Source organism: Puma concolor, chromosome B4 (genome assembly GCF_028749965.1).
Source record: "Puma concolor isolate L17-30 chromosome B4, mPumCon1.1.hap2, whole genome shotgun sequence".
Taxonomy (NCBI): Eukaryota; Metazoa; Chordata; class Mammalia; order Carnivora; family Felidae; genus Puma; species Puma concolor.
In genome coordinates this window covers 38,919,067-38,935,515 of record NC_141673.1, presented here as the reverse complement: position 1 = coordinate 38,935,515, position 16,449 = coordinate 38,919,067, and the positions used below count along the sequence as shown (strand labels likewise).

Sequence of the window (16,449 nt, the reverse complement as noted above, 5' to 3'; positions counted from 1 at the left end):
ACAATAAACAGGTAAATAGGCAATACAACGAAGTACACTCCAAGTCCAAGGAGAGGGTCTTAAGAAGGAAACTAGCAGTGTTCCCTGGATTTGGCAGTGGGGATACTCTTGACCACAGCAAGTATTCCATACAAATTAAAGTGGTTGGAAACCAAGGAGATTCCGTAAAGAAGACTAAAAGAATGTAGAATCTTGTTTTTTTTATAGATATGGACCTTGAAGAAGAAATGATGAGATAGGAAGAATATTTAGTATTTTTATCCGGCACTTTGAGCTGTATCAGAATTTAGGATGTGTGTGTGGATGTTTAGTATGTTTGCTGAATGAAAGAGCAGAGAGAAAAATTGGAATAAATGGTGTTACAAGTTAAGTTATTTAGATTTCAGGCATTTCTAGATCAAAATGAAACCATCTATAGAAACAAATGTGTCTCTAAATTGAGGCAAGTCAAACTATATAAATTATTCAATGTTCAATATTACTACCTTTTTTGAGAAGCATTTAAAACCTCATTTAATAGGAAGGCCATGTATCATTATGGAATGCTTCAGGAACTTCCGGTTTTATCTGTCATGGATTCAAGTCCTATGTAATATATGGAAAGGACAATTATAACCCAAAGTATAATATCAGAAATAGATTGTGCTAGGTACACATGCTTTGTTTCTCTTTTATCTTTATAAGGTAGATTTATGTAGATTAGTGCAGGCAATATTTATCTTATCCAGAATGTGTTTAAAAATATTATACCATCAGAGGTGACATATGGTATTAGGAAATTTGGAATCTCAGGTCAAGGAAGAGCCATAGTAAATACTAACTTGCCACCCTTTTATTCTCTGAATAGCTTTAGTGTAACTTAGGCCCTTCAGAGAAATAAAACAACAGAACTTATCCCAAGGCAAAATGTATCTCTAGGTTTCACCGCAGAACTTTTGTGAAAAGATGTGGATCAATTACACCTATTTCTGGAACTATGAATGTGATGCACTTTCTGCGTATGTGGCTCTGTGCAACAGGTTCGACATCTGTATTCAGTGGAGAACACCAGATTACTGCTGTAAGTAGTACATTTCAGATAATATTTCTCACCATCAAAAAGCATTCCATATTTTTTGCATTCACTTCTTTCTCTTTTCATTTTTCACCACAAAATAATTTCATAAGAATACAATGCCTATCAATGTAACCTAGAAGTTAGATGTCAGCTTTCCCACATAGGCAACTTCTATTTTCATCCTGATCTACACCTATGGTCGGCCTCAGTTGTCCCAGAAGAAAACCTAGTCCACAAAATATTAGCCAGCAAAATCAGTGGAAGTGTGGAAGAAATCACAGGGAATGGAAAAAAGATTTGAATTCTGTATCCCAGAGCACATTTTGTTGGTTTCAATTCCACCTGCCTCATTTGCCCAGCTTGTTCCCGAGCTTGTGAAGAGGATGCATGATTTTCTGTCCCCTTTTCCTCCTTTCCTGATACTGTATCCACTTTCTGGAAACTAATCTTTCTGGCTTTCTTTGATCCATATCTAGGTTCAATCTTTTTCCAAATACGTGTTTGTGTATCCTTCTTCTTTTGTATGTATTCTTTGCTCATTTTTATCTTTTTTAATGAATATAATTTATTGTCAAATTGGCTCACATACAACACCCAGTGCTCATCCAACAAGTGCCCTCCTCAAGGCCCATCACCCATTTTTCCTCCCCTCTACCCCCACATCCACCCTTAGTTTGTTCTCTGTGTTTAATAGTTGGCCCATTTTTATCTATAGGGCCCATGCTTTCTCATCAAGTCGTAAGGCTTTTCATAAAAAGTTTATTCAACCTATCATCAGTCCTGGGCACATTTTACAGAAAACAATGTTAATTTCATTTACGAAATAGCAATTAAATAGATTAAGCGGTAAAATATGGTCAAAATGAATGTCAGTGAAATGTTCCAAGATAAAATAAAAGTTTTCATTTTCCCTAGAGGAAAAAATAAAATACACAGAGAAAGAATAATATATCCCAAACACCGGTTACATGACGTTGTTTCAGATATAAAGCAGCTCCTGGTGTGCCTTACTATCTCTTACCTCTCCTTGCTCCCAGAGGTAATCACTATTCAAGAGTGGGGTAGCTTGATTCATGGGAAATGTATGGCATCTCTAACTTTAACAGACACTGTCAAATTGTTCCCCACTGAGATTTTATCAATTTATATCCCCACCAGCTACATGTTCATTTTTTAAAAGTATGATTTTTTAAGATCACTGAAAATCAAAAGAATTTTCTCAAACATAATTTAGAAACTGCTCAGCAATGGTAGTTTCTTGTGACAGTGAAGGATTGAACCTAACCACACAGCATTTTTCTTTTTTATGGCTTGGTTGAGTTATATATTCAGAGCATATTTCTGTGCTTATCCTGAGTAGACTGTTGTATATCCTCACTACACACAGAAGTAACTTCATACTGGTTGAATCTATATTTATCCCAACCAGATCTGGGCTGCCTATTGGTCATATTATTTGCTACAAATCAGATGAGCTTTTCCTACTGTAACATAACATAATACTAGCTGGATATCTGGAAGATGCTCAAAAATACCTACTGTTTGTTTTGTTTCTAGTTTTGGGTTACATCATAAATGAAAAATGAACCTTGAAGAGACTGAAATGGGCAAAATTAATTTTCCAAAAGAAATCTGACATTTCTTCCTTTTCCTATAATCCAAATAGGTGACTTTTATCATTAGCAAATTTTGTCCTCTGTTATTCATAGCTCTGAATTGCCCAGAGGGGAAGGAGTATCAACCCTGTGTGAGGACTTGTGAAGCAAGAACATGTTTGAACAGATGGTTCTATGGACACTCTCCGTGTTTGAATTTAAGAGAAGATTGTGTATGCAAAAATGGAACCATTCTTCACAGGCCAGATTCAACTCAGTGCATTCCAGAGAAAGAATGTGGTAAGCAGCAGAGTGCAAAGTGACTTCTTAGGGACCTGGCAAATAAATGAAACTTATTTAGATCTTGAGAAGATGTGCTGAGAAGGATTGAACAAAGGTCACATAGGTGTTGGAAGGGAAACCAGTTCGTTTGTAATTTGATTTTAATATAATGATTGATTTCAATTGAAGTGACCCAAGTTAGAAATTTTGTTCAGGGGTGCCTGGGTGGCTCAGTCAGTTGAGCGTCCAACTTCACTCAGGTCAGGATCTCACAGTTGGTGGGTTCGAGCCCCGCATCAGGCTCTGTGCTGACAGCTCAGAGCCTGGAATCCGCTTCAGATTCTGCATCTCCCTCTTTCTGTCCCTCCCCCACTCACACTCTGTCTCTCTCTCTCTCACTCTCAAAAATAAATAAACATGAAAAAATTAAGAAAAAAAGAAGCTTTGTTCATAATGTAGGGGTTTTTTTTTGTTTGTTTGTTCCAAGATTTTATTTAAATTCCAGTTAGTTAACATACAGTGCAATATCAGGTGTAAAATTTAGTGATTCAACACATACAACACCTGGTGCTCATCACAAGTGCTCTCCTTAATCCCCATCAACTTTTTAATCCATCCCCCCATGGTGGTGATGTGTTTCAATCTCTACCTATGCCTGTAATAACTTAGCAAGAGTATGGCAAATTAAGAATTAAGAACATAGGCTGTGCACTGAACTCAAATTCCAATTATTTCACGTAATAATGATTCAGTTTTACCTCTTTGAGCCTAAGTTACACATCTGTAAAATGGGAAAAATAAAAGCACTTATTCCATAAGGCTAGTGTGGGGATCCATAAAATAATACAAAGTATTTTGCAACAGTACCTAGAGAAAAATAACCACTTGAGAAATGTCAGATAGTGTTATTATCTGGGAGAAAACATTTAATTTTTCTACTTTCATTTTCAAACCACTTGATTCTGACTCACCATCTCCATTGTGGTTGCAGATGAAAATAGTCCAAAATTGAGAAAATTGCAGTACCGTACTTTTTCAGTCATAGGGCTTATCATTGTGGTTAGAAGAAAAGAGAATTAGCTAATAATGAAAGAAAATGGGCAAGTAGAAGTGAAAGGCACATATAGTTCTAGAAAGTTTGTGTTTGTCATTGAGAAGAGTATTTGTAGAAGACTGAGAAAAAACAGGAGTGCTTATGTTTGTTTTTAGGGACCTGTGAGGTTGGTTTGATAGTAAAGAGAATAATATAAGAGAAGTTCATTTGAGGCTGGGGATATGTTGGTCACTATTCATCTCTATTATTATTATTATTATTATTATTATTATTTTAATGTTTATTTATTTTTGAAAGAGTGACAGAGTGCAAGCTGGGGAGGAGCAGGGAGAGGGAGACACAGAATCTGAAGCAGGCTCCAGGCTCTGAGCTGTCAGCAGAGCCTGACCAGGGCTCGAATTCATGAAACATGAGATCATGACCTGAGTTGAAGTTGGTTGCTCAACTGACTGAACCACCTAGGTTCCCCTCATCTCTATTATTTTTAAAAGAACTACTAGATGGCCATAGTTTTCATTAAGTAAAACTTCAATAATAAAACTACAAGAGTCACTAAATAATTAGCTACTTCCCACATTTAGATTTTAAAGCTGACATGTTTTGCATTTTCATTTGACAAAAATGATAAATGTGTGGTAAGGCCTTTTTTTCTTTCTAATACCACTCAGTTTTAACAGTTAATATTTTAAAACTAACTTAAATTTATTTTGCTGAGTTTGTTCAAGCTAAATAAGTTGTATTAGCAGACAAAATGAATAAGAAATAAACAAATGATCCTATTTATTGAAGAAGACAGGCAAATTTACAGGTAGTTGTAGGAGGGAAAAATATTTTTGCAGACTACATTGCAAATTTCATTAGAGAAAAAATGTAAGCTAGTAGCTGATGAAAAGGGGAATCTAAGAAAGGATAAATATGGGACGTGTTATCTATGTTGCTGAACCAATTCATGGTCTGAAATCAAAACAATAAGTGCATCACAGCTTCATTTATTTTAGTGGCCGGGTGATGAGTGATATAACATTGTTCCTCTTTTTAAGCGTGTACTGATAGTGAAGACCAGCCTCGCACTGCTGGGGAGGTTTGGAATGGGGGCATTGACGAATGTGCCCTGTACAAATGTTTGGGGAATGGAAGTATTATTCCCATAGAACCTGACTGTGATGAAGAGCCCTCACCAACTTGTGAACGAGAAGCTGAAGTTGTCCTGGGCATCATTGATAAGTGGACCTGCTGTTCAAAGGAAGTTTGCGGTGTGTATGTGGGCCAAAGCCTTACAGTTAACGCCACAAAATTTGTTGATACCATTTGTGAAAAAGTAAGATGTGCATAATGCTTGGTATAAAAGAAAGTAAAGGTTGAGGTAAAAACAGAAATATTGCCATAAATATTGTTTATATACTCTCAAAGCAAGTTTTATCTCATTCGTGTTTTTGCCGATTTTGCAAATACACACACAAAACTCTGGCTATTAACAATTAATAATATTCAATAATATGTGACAAGAGAACGTTTCTGGGAATCTTTGACTTGTGACAATCGAGGGTGAAAGACCATAATAAATAAACCTTCGATTGGCAACCTTTTCACATATGACCCATTTGTGAGCTGAATGTGTTTAATTGCAGCATAAAGCACAGATTTTAGTTATATTCACGAATATTTTAACGCTTCTGTTTCTTATTTCCAGGTTGTGACATGACCTTATGTGAAACTGCCATTCCAACATGTACGGATAGTCAAAAATTGGTTGTTGGCCATAGTCCTCTTTCTTGTTGCCCACAGTATCAATGTGGTGAGTGATTAACTAGGAGCATTAAGAGTCAGGTTTATTGTTTGCTCAGAATAGTGGATTAGATTCTCACTCTCTGTGTCTACAAGAAAATGATTGGTTATAAAATATTGTGGAGTTGTCTTGCTAAAGATAGTTCTTTTTTAACCTGAAATTTCTTTATAAATACATATGTAGATATTTTAAGTTTATATATTATATTAATACATCTATTTAGATAGTTAACTCAATGTAAAGATCTTAATCTTAGCAGAAATATATAGGAAATAGCAGGTGTGATATTGTGATTTACAATAAGAGATATAGATCTGGTCTTCCACCCCCTTCTCACCACAGAGCTCCTCATCCTTGGCTTTTCCAAAGTGAGGAGAACTAGGAAGTGTCTTTTGTTATGTTAATGAGTTAATGATTTCCCCTTGCCAGGGGAATCAATGAGGTGATTGGAGGTTGGAACTTTCAGTCCTACCCCATGATCTCCAAGGAGGGGAAAGGGGCTGGAGGTTTGATGAGATCTTCAATGGCCAAAAATTTAACCAATCAGGTTTATGTAATAAGGTCTCCATAAAAAACCCCAAGGTGGATGAGGTTTAGAGAACTTCCAGGAGAGTGAACACAAGGAAATTCGGAGCCTGGTGTGTTCTGAGAGGGCACAAGAACTCCCAACCCTTTCCCTATACCTTGCCCTATGCATATATTCCATCTGTTTATTCCTGAGTTATTTTCTTTTATAATAAATTGGTGATCTAGTAAGTGCAATGTTTCTCTGAGTTCTGCTAGCTGTTCTAGCAAATTAATCAAACTCAAGGAAGAAGATGTGGGAACCTCTGATTTATAGCCAGTCAGCCAGCAGTATGGGCTATACAAGGTGGGCTTGTAACTAGTGTTTATAGATAGAATTGAGTTGAATTGTAGGACACCCAGCTGGTGTCTGGAGAATTACTTGGTGCTGTATGGGAATCCTCCCCTACCAAACACACACTGAGTTAGCAAGATACAGATACATTCAAAGAGAAGTAAACCATGCTACTTTATCTAATCATTTCACTCTATACAACTTTTCAAATATCTTTGTGTTTTTGCAGAATGTGACCCATTGAAATGCCCCAGTATTTCAATTCCAGAATGCAGAGAAGATCAATTCATGATTCAAGTTCAACAGGAAGAGCCTTGCTGTTTTTCTCCTCTCTGTGGTAAGTGTTCTGTAAGATAACTTTTTGGAACAAAGGGAGGGAAAATCTTTTATTTGATGTGAATTTTATGGGACTCATGGTAACCAATATTCTGCTAATATACTGATAGAAACTCAACTGAATAAGAACATTTGAAAAGAAAGTACAGCATTTTAAATGACTCTTGACAATTATTACGGTTAGCTCTACATTCACTTAACATATATATGGACTCGGGGCGCCTGGGTGGCTCAGTCAGTTGAGCGTCCAACTTCAGCTCAGGTCATGATCTGTGGTCTGTGAGTTCGAGCCCCGCATCGGGCTCTGTGCTGACAGCTCAGAACCTGGAGTCTGCTTCGGATTCTGTGTCTCCCTCTCTCTCTGCCCCTCCCTTGCTCATGCTCTGTCTCTCTCTCTGTCAAAAATAAACATTAATTTTTAAAAAAAAACATATATATGGACTATATATACCAGTCAAAACACACTCAAGGCAATATAATTAAGTATTTTTTTTCTTTAATAAGGCTAGCACCAATTGTTTTTGGAGAAAAATTTAGCCTTGGCTTTCCTTGAAGAACCAACTAAAATAATGGACTCTGCCAAGCCATTATAGAACCTCTTTAAAATTTCATTTTATATAGGGGCGCCTGGGTGGCTCAGTCAGTTAAGCATCTGACTTTGGCTCAGGTCATGATCTCATGGTTCATGAGTTTGGGCCCCGCGTCAGGCTCTGTGCTGACAGCTCAGAGCCTGGGGCCTGCTATTCTGTGTCTCCCTCTCTCTCTGCCCCCTCCTTGCTCATGCTCTGTCCTCTCTGTCTCTCAAAAATAAAAAACATTAAACACATTTAAAAAAATTCATTTTATATAGCATGTGTGATATATGTGTGAGCATCATGATGCTGGAAGAGAATGGTAGAGATGAAAGGTGTCCAGGAAAAGACTGTCTATGAAGCTATATATTCCATCTGATGAAATGGACATTGAAAACTAAAAAGTTCTCTGTTTTTCATTGCAAGTGGATTATCATATCTAAGACTGGTGATTAATGTAGGCTTCAGATGTACCTATGGAAATCAAAACACATCTCTTTCTACCCGTTAAGGTTCTTTGAGTGCAAGTGGCAAAAGGGATTGATTCCAGCTAGCTTAACACAACCAATTAGTGGAAGGCTTGGGAATCAAGATTTTGTAGGAGCAAGATGAAGCAGACCACGCCCTGGGAAGGAAAGAAATCAGCTATTGTAGGTGGCAGTCACTAATGACTGACTCAGCAACATCCATTTCCTGCCCTGGTGTGTCTCTATTTATGATTCAAATGCCATAGAGAGAGATTCGCAGAGGCCTGCTGAGGGTCAGGCACCTTTATGAAGAGTCACTCCAAGACTGTGTGGGTGGGGCATTTCCTCAAGGTCATTCAGAGAATTATAATCAAAGTTGGGAAAGGGATACTGAACAACCCCAAAGAACACATGCCTACTGTATTATCCGTCCATCCATAAACTAGAGTAATCAAGGGTAGTGAATTCAGAAAACTTAAGTAAATAAATCGATGACATTTTGATCCTAGAAAAAAGAAAGTTGCTCCAGAAATCTTAATGCTTTTCTCGCTGTGCTTGGAAAGCATAAAGCAATATACTTAGTTAGTATTGTTTTTATGACCACATGAGGAAATCTGTCTGTTAAAGACTTGTTTTCCCTGTTTCCTATTTTATTGAACATGATGGTTTGTGTGTGTGTCATAATGTGAATTAATCACTTGTTTTTAGCTCAGCTGTGACTTCTGACCTTTTGTTTTACCTTTAGTTTGTGAATCTTGCACTGAACCTGTTCCACTATGTACTGATGGGGAGTTTCTCACTGTGGATCTTAATACTACACATTTCTGTTGTCCTCAGTATTACTGTGGTAAGTATATCTTAACTAATTTAAAATGTTTAGATGTGTCCAATATTTAAGAAGCCTCATGAATCTTAGTTGTGCTGTTATATCACACCTTCATTGAATTCTAGCATATAAAATATATATTAAATGTATGCGATGTTTTTATATATCTAAGAGCTCTTCTTGGATAATATCATTACCTCCCCAAAATAGATTACTATGACTTTTTTCATCATCCTAGAAAGACCAGCTTTCCAGGTGATTCCATACCTTCTCCACTTCCTTTCTCTTCTTGCCCACCTAGTGTTTCTCAGGGCCCTTCACCTGATGAGCTGGTCCTGGTTATACTTCTGTTTTCATGCATTCCATGCTCACCAATACATGGCCAATGAGTGGTGGGAGAGGTAGCAGTGGGAAGATAGGAATCTGTTCCCTATATCAGCAATGGCTGTGAACTAAATGGTAGCTGGAGAGGACGAGCTTTTACAAGAGGCTAATCTTCATCCACGTCATTTTTTTCTATTTAGTTTGTGACCCAAATCTTTGTCCTACACCACTACTCAACTGTGCAGAAGATATGAACCTTATAAAAGAAAATGTATCTGGTCAATGTTGTCCAACATGGCATTGCGGTAACTAATTTTCATACTTCAAAGTTTTATTGCAACACAGTAATGTGTTCTGATCAATATAAACATGTTGATTTTTGCCTTTTAGAATGTAGCTGTGGAAACCTTGTTATGCCAGCTTGTGAAGTGGTAAGAACACACATTTTGATTGAACTGTCATATTATGTAAATTAGTTTAATTCTTGCTTTATCCCCCTTATTTCTGAGTTGTCAGAGTTAATGAAATTATCCTTATTAAATGATACTGAAGTAGATTAAAGTAACATGTGCTGGTATCAGGGAGCAGTGAACCTTTTTTATTTATTTGAGATAAGAAAATGCACTTTCACTGGAGACTGAATCCATTAGTCTTATGTCTACTTGACTTCACTGGTCTGAAAATAAAGCAAAACATTGGAAAAAAAGATTACCTCCATATTGAGAGGTGTTCCTAGTGATTCTTCAAGAAATTGTGCCAAAGATGCATCTGTTGTGGAGGAGGAGGGGATATAAACATGTAACTGTACCTTCTTAAGAGTTATATGAACATTTTGTAAATAAGGAAATTGAGGTCCAGAGAGAGTAAATGACTGACTGAGATCTTCAGGACTCAAACCAAGGGTTGTTTTATGTGTGTGTCTTGTGTATTCCTTTATTCTTTCTACTTTGCCATAACTCTTTCATTTCCGTTAAAAACTACAGCGAAGACACAAGTTTAAATAACAAAAGCAAGTTGAAACTGCCTTGTTTTTATTCCTGTCTTGGACTTTTTTTAGTCGTACTTCACTTTCCTCATCTGCAATATAAAAGTAATAACAAGTGTCCAGCTCTTGGTTTCAGGTCAGGTCATGATCTCACGATTTGTGAGTTCGAGCCCCACTTTCAGCTCTGCACTGACCGTGTGGAATCTGCTAGGAATTCTGTCTCTCTCTGTCCCTCCCCCCTGTCTTTGTCCCTTAAAATAAATAAATAAACTTAAAAAAATAAACATAATAACAATACCTATATCAGATGAATGAAATAAGTTAATATATATTAAATATTTAGATAGTACTTGACACATAGAGCACAATAAGTATTAGCTATAATTATTATTACAAAATTAACACAATATATCATGGAGAACTTTCTAGGGAAGTTCACTATCAAGAAAAATTTGGAAGAAAGTGACAGGTTAGAATAATGGATGAAAGGAATTGAACTATTCCACATAGACGCTAGGATGAACATGAATAAACACACCAAAAGGTGAGGTAAAATACGTAGGCTAAAAGGTAATGATGACTCTTGCCTTGAGAAAAAGCTAACTGGAGGTAGAGCAAGGAACAATGGGAGATGAAGAACTATACGAGTTGGTGTATTGAGGTTGGCTTTAAAGATGAGATGGAAGAATGTAGATGTTATTTATTTATTTTTTCTTTGCAGTTCTTCATTCAACTAACATTTGTTGAAAACCAGTTTGTGTGGTGATGGGACCAGACACTTGAAATAGCACAGCCCTATTCTGAGGAACTCACTGCACATTTAATATGATAGGAGAGAAAGAGGGTCCTGCACAGGATGGAAATTATGATGAAAATTGAGTGTTTGAGTTAATTTTGCTCTTCCTGTGTAGCAGGGTAAGGACAGTAAAACATTAGAGGGAAGTAGATCAGCCAGAGACTGTTACAGCCATTCATGAATGAGAACCTTGGGTATAGCAAGATCCGTATAGAGGGACTAGGGAGAGGTTGAATTTAGGAGGATAAAAAATAGGACCCTGGCCCTTTGTAACATGTGTGTAGGAGTGTTTGTGTGGGGGGAGGAAAAACGGAGAGAGAGTGAGCGAGAGAGAGAGCGAGCTAGAAACAGACACACACATACATGGACACACACAGAGAAATATCTACAAAATTTTTAAGGTTACAAGGCTTGCACATCAAAAGTCCGAGAGTCCTGGGTCCTTGGGTAAACACTGATCACCAAAGAAGCAGCTAAATAGAGACCCTGTGGTTTCACCTCTACCCAGCCTCATTCAGAGCTCTCCTCCTGGCCTGGAAGAGGTAATAAAGCGTCTTGAGACATTTCAATAACTTCAAACACAAGATAAATCTAACCCTCATCCTATGGGATTTTGTGCCTACTGTGTTCTGGGTCTTTTGAAGTGTTTTTGGGGATAAGCCTGTATGTTTATTCTTTAAACTTGTTCTGGTTGTTACCTTAACTCTGGGCGTGTTGTGTATGCCTGTGTGTATGTGCCCCTTTAACACCTGTCTTAGCCTGACCACCAACTCACCAACCACTTTACTGTCCATCCCTCTCTGTCCTGTTTTTTGTTGTTGTTGTTTGTTTGTTTGTTTCTTCTTGTGGGTTTCTACCATTCTCCACTTACCTTTTCTCTGTGTTCTTCTCCATCTCCAATATTTAGGCTAGATGTTGGCCTATCTAGCTTTTTTTCCAGTTCAACTCTCAATGTCTGAATATTAATTTGAATCAAAATTTCACATTACTCAATACTCCAAGCATCTGTTGAGTGCCTGCTATTTTATATATTAGCACTGTGCTAGGCACACAGAACATATGCAGTAGCTGCAATATTCTTGAACATCCTACCTGAATATATGTAACCACATGCATGATATAGTTTTAACATTCATGATTCTATACAAGCATTGACCTGACCCATTGTTCTTGAGTACTTACTCTGAATAGTTGCTAAACATTTGTTTCAGTGTCTAAGATGGTATATTATTTTAAATCACATCAGCTTATTCACATAGACAACAAATGTATCTCAACCTAAAGAGTTTATGGTAGGCCTTTGCAGTATTCCTGTTTTTAAATAGCAACTTTATTGAAATATAGTTCACACACCACACAATTCAGCCATTTAAAGTATATGGTTCCATGGTTTTTATTGTGTTCATAGAATTCTGCCACCATTAACAAAATCAACTTTAGAACAATTTTATTAACCCCCAGAGAAACTCTGCACCTGTTAGCACTCACCCCTTATTTCCTCCAAACTTCCCAGCCCTAGGAATCTGTTCTATCTCTACAGATTTTCCTATCTTGAATATTTCATATAAGTGGAATCCTGTAATATGTGGTTTTGTGATTCCTTTCACTTAGCATAATGTTTTCAAGGTTCATCTGTGTTGCATTATGTGTCCATACTTCATTCCTTTTTACTGTTAAATAATATTCCATTGTTTGAATATGTCTAGATGTTCATCCAAATAAAGGTATACAATGGCCAATAGCACATGAAAAGATTCATAAGATCATTAGCTTTCAGTTAAATGAAAATCCGAACTACAGTAAGGTATCACTTCACACTCACTAAGAAGACAGATAAAAATACATGTTGGCACGGATGTGGAGAAATTAGAACCTTCATATGATACTGGTGGGAATGTAAAATGATACATCTGTTTTGGAATACACTGTGAAAGACAAAAGGCTATATATATATATATATATATATATATATATATATATACATATATATACATATACATATATGTGTGTGTATATATATATATATATATATATATACATATATATATATATATATATATATATATATATATATATATAATATGCCCCAGAAATTCCACTCCTAGGTGTATATCCATGAGAAATGAATACATATGTCCACACAAAAGCTTGTACATGACCATTCATAGCAAGCGCTATTCTCAGGAGCCAAAAAGTGCAAACAGCTTAAGGTGATGTTACTGATTTTAAAGGAGAGGGATGCTTCCTTGGGAGTTAAACACACCAACTTGGAGCCTATGCCATGGGAGAATTTGATTTATTTTTCTAACTCCATGTTTCTAACATTTTATTTCCAATCCCTTTGGAATTGGGTAATAACTAAAAATCATAAAAGACCAAATGAGTTAATGTGTATGAAACTACAGCTTGTAAAGCACTATAGAAGGTAAGATATTATTAGCTTATGGGTAAAAGTACCCTTTATACGTTACTATGAATTTATTAGAGTCATTTTTTACATTACGAATCAAATTAATTTTTTTACTGACATCACATGAAAATAAAATGCCCTCAGGAAAAGTTGCTCTTTAAAATGCAATTCTTGAAACTTTAAACTTGGTCCTATACTGAGAGGAATAGATACCGTTTCTGATAGGATAATGTTTAAGCATTGGTATGGAGGCATTTCATCGACACCTGAAGGTTATACTGCACTTGCTGTGTGTCTGCCCTATGGTAAGTTCTTTAGTTCTTTATTTTTTCTAAAAAAACCCTAAGAGGTAGGCAATGTTATTATCCCCATTTTACAGATGAGGGAAGTGAGGAGAAGACGAGCTTAGCAACTTGTCCTAGATCACACAGCTTGTAGGCAGCAGAGCCGAGGTGCGCACAGGGTGGCCCTATTCCTGAGTCCATGCATGCTATTCGTCACTCTACCATACTCTTTTGCTCCTGCTTTGTATACTATGGCATCCTTGCTCCATGTAAACATCAGGACCTTGGGCCACCTTGATAGAGAAGATCAAGAACATTCGCATCAAGCACAATTTCCAGGATTAGCAAGTATTCTCTTATCTCCAATTGCCCGCTAGAAGCGCAGAACCAAGCAATATTTTCAAGTCAGTAAAGACCATAAAGATCATCTTCTTTACCTTCACTCATTTAATAGATAAAGGAATTAAAATTTGGAGAGATTAAGTGCCGCCATCATCTTGTTTGTTGTGAATTTTTTTCTGTGGGCTGTTAATTAAATGACCACTGGGTTAATCAAAGCCTGTTCACTATCAAATATTTATTAAGCACCTGATGTGTGTCTGGCTGTATGGTAGGGAACTTACTAAACGTTATACTGTGTATATATTTTTACAGTTGTCATATGAGAAGCTGGTAAGTCATGTTTAATAATAATATCTTTCTAACAGGGAGAATTTACTGCAGTAGATCAGAACTTTCAGAGTGACTGTGGATGTGTACGGTATCTCTGTGGTAACTATGTTTCTTCTCACTACTAAATGCTATGAATATGATTTTTATCTGGGCACTATTAATAAATTAAAAAGTATTTTCTTTGAGTTGTATCACACATTTTAACCCATTTGATTAAATGTGTGCCAGTTTTTGAGTATAAAAATTCATTATCATTTTTCAGTTGCCTCTTTTGTAATAGCTCTAAATGTTCTGATAGATACCTTAATGGGGGGCGCCTGGGTGGCTCAGTCGGTTGAGCGTCCGACTTCAGCTCAGGTCACGATCTCACGGTTCATGAGTTCGATCCCCGCGTCAGGCTCTGGGCTGATGGCTCAGAGCCTGGAGCCTGCTTCCGATTCTGTGTCTCCCTCTCTCCCTGCCCCTCCCCCATTCATGCTCTGTCTCTCTCTGTCTCAAAAATAAATAAACATTAAAAAAAAAATACCTTAAAGATACCTTAATGGGACAGAACAACAAATATGTTTTGTAGAGGCTTTTCAGAATTGAAAGTTGATTTTATGGTCCTTTTAAATACATGTATTTACTATTTTTACAACATCCATCCAGAAGTGAGAGACTTTGATCATTGTTCTATCATTATGCATGCTAACATTGCAAAGCATAGAGTTGGTTTTTCTACAAAATAGCAAATCTTCATATTAAGTATTAATAGCTTAATAGGAAAAAAAGCTTTTATTCAACAGCTTTAAACTTGCATTTTTATATAAGAGAAGGCTTAAATTCGGTGTTAGCAAGGCACAGAGAGCTTCTGAGCTGTATTTTCATCACTTTCTAGCCTACCTTAATATGCCACTTTTACTTTGTATTAGCTACCTTAATCATCAGGCATAATGTATAGCACTATTTATTTTGCAGCACAACAAAATTGAAAAATTTATCTAAAAATAACCATTGAAAACCATGAAATGTTATACAATCCCACCATGAAAAGCCCTACCACTGTTGATTTGGCTTTTGCCTCATTCTATAGCTACTCCATCAAATTGTCATGTTATGTTTCCAGAAGAGAGAACAAACAGCTTGATGATCACTTAGATCTAAAATTCTGGAATCTGCTATAAAGTATAGCTTCTGAAGGCAGTTCAGACAGTAAAGAGTGGGACTAAATGTGCTACATTCATTATTAAGTAAACTCTTGAGTCATTAACAATATATAAAGGGAAAGATCGTTATTGGTTTTGAAAAAATTACACATCACAGTGAAAACATAAACTTAAATACAAGTTCCATTGAATGATTAATAAAAAAAATCCTCAAAATAGTACTTTTCATTGACTGTTTTTCTTTTCTTAGAAAAGGATGAGGTGTGTGCATTTCAAGAAGTATCAGTATTGAATCCTGGCCAGTCTATGATAAAGTATGTGGAAGGGGACTTTTGTTATACAGTGGAGTGTCTGGAAGAAAAAGATAACCATACAGGCTTTCACACTCTGAATTTTACAATGGTGAACTGTTCAAAAGAATGTGACATTGTAAGTATTCTTTGTAAGTCGTTCTGGTGAGAGTTAAATTAATAATAAAATGGCAGCTATAGAATTTTAACTGGTGAATATTCCATAAGTTAAAAGTATACATTTGAATATTTCAGCAATCTAGTAATGTGTAAGGTGTATAATGCATATTTTCCTTTCCCTGTGTACCATATTGAGCCTTATTATCTATTTATCTATACAGCTTACTTGACCTGCTTAATGAATCTTGGCTGCTAGATGTAAAGGTTAATATTTACTTCATTTCTAAATCATGAAGTAAATTATTATTTGAAGTGCCTCAAATTCAACCTTTTAAATGCTTACAGGTGTTCTGAGAGAACATCTAGGCATACTGGGAAGCACTTTCAGAGTGGATTCGTTAAAACTACTGGTATTGTTGTGAGGCTAACTAAACATACTGTCATTATATACAGCACCAGGTATATACTCCGTCTCCAAGTGATTATGATTGCTGTGGTACCTGCAAAAATGTATCCTGCAAATTTCAAATGGAAAATGGGACATCAGTTATATATGAGGTATGAATTCCTTAGTCCCTAAAATATGTTC

At 36.4% G+C, this 16,449-nt stretch overlaps 1 protein-coding gene across 1 annotated transcript in view; it reads left to right on the top strand.

Moving 5' to 3' along the window:
* Positions 1-16,449, top strand: part of OTOGL (otogelin like) — a 147,439-nt gene that overhangs the window by 121,943 nt on the left and 9,047 nt on the right. The window contains exons 44-54 of the mRNA XM_086712739.1: positions 919-1,060; positions 2,767-2,952; positions 5,029-5,241; positions 5,679-5,783; positions 6,863-6,970; positions 8,754-8,855; positions 9,359-9,463; positions 9,549-9,589; positions 14,341-14,404; positions 15,701-15,879; positions 16,314-16,418. Of these exons, the coding sequence (XP_086568865.1) occupies positions 919-1,060; positions 2,767-2,952; positions 5,029-5,241; positions 5,679-5,783; positions 6,863-6,970; positions 8,754-8,855; positions 9,359-9,463; positions 9,549-9,589; positions 14,341-14,404; positions 15,701-15,879; positions 16,314-16,418 (1,350 nt within the window). The remainder of the gene's footprint in view (positions 1-918; positions 1,061-2,766; positions 2,953-5,028; positions 5,242-5,678; positions 5,784-6,862; positions 6,971-8,753; positions 8,856-9,358; positions 9,464-9,548; positions 9,590-14,340; positions 14,405-15,700; positions 15,880-16,313; positions 16,419-16,449) is intronic.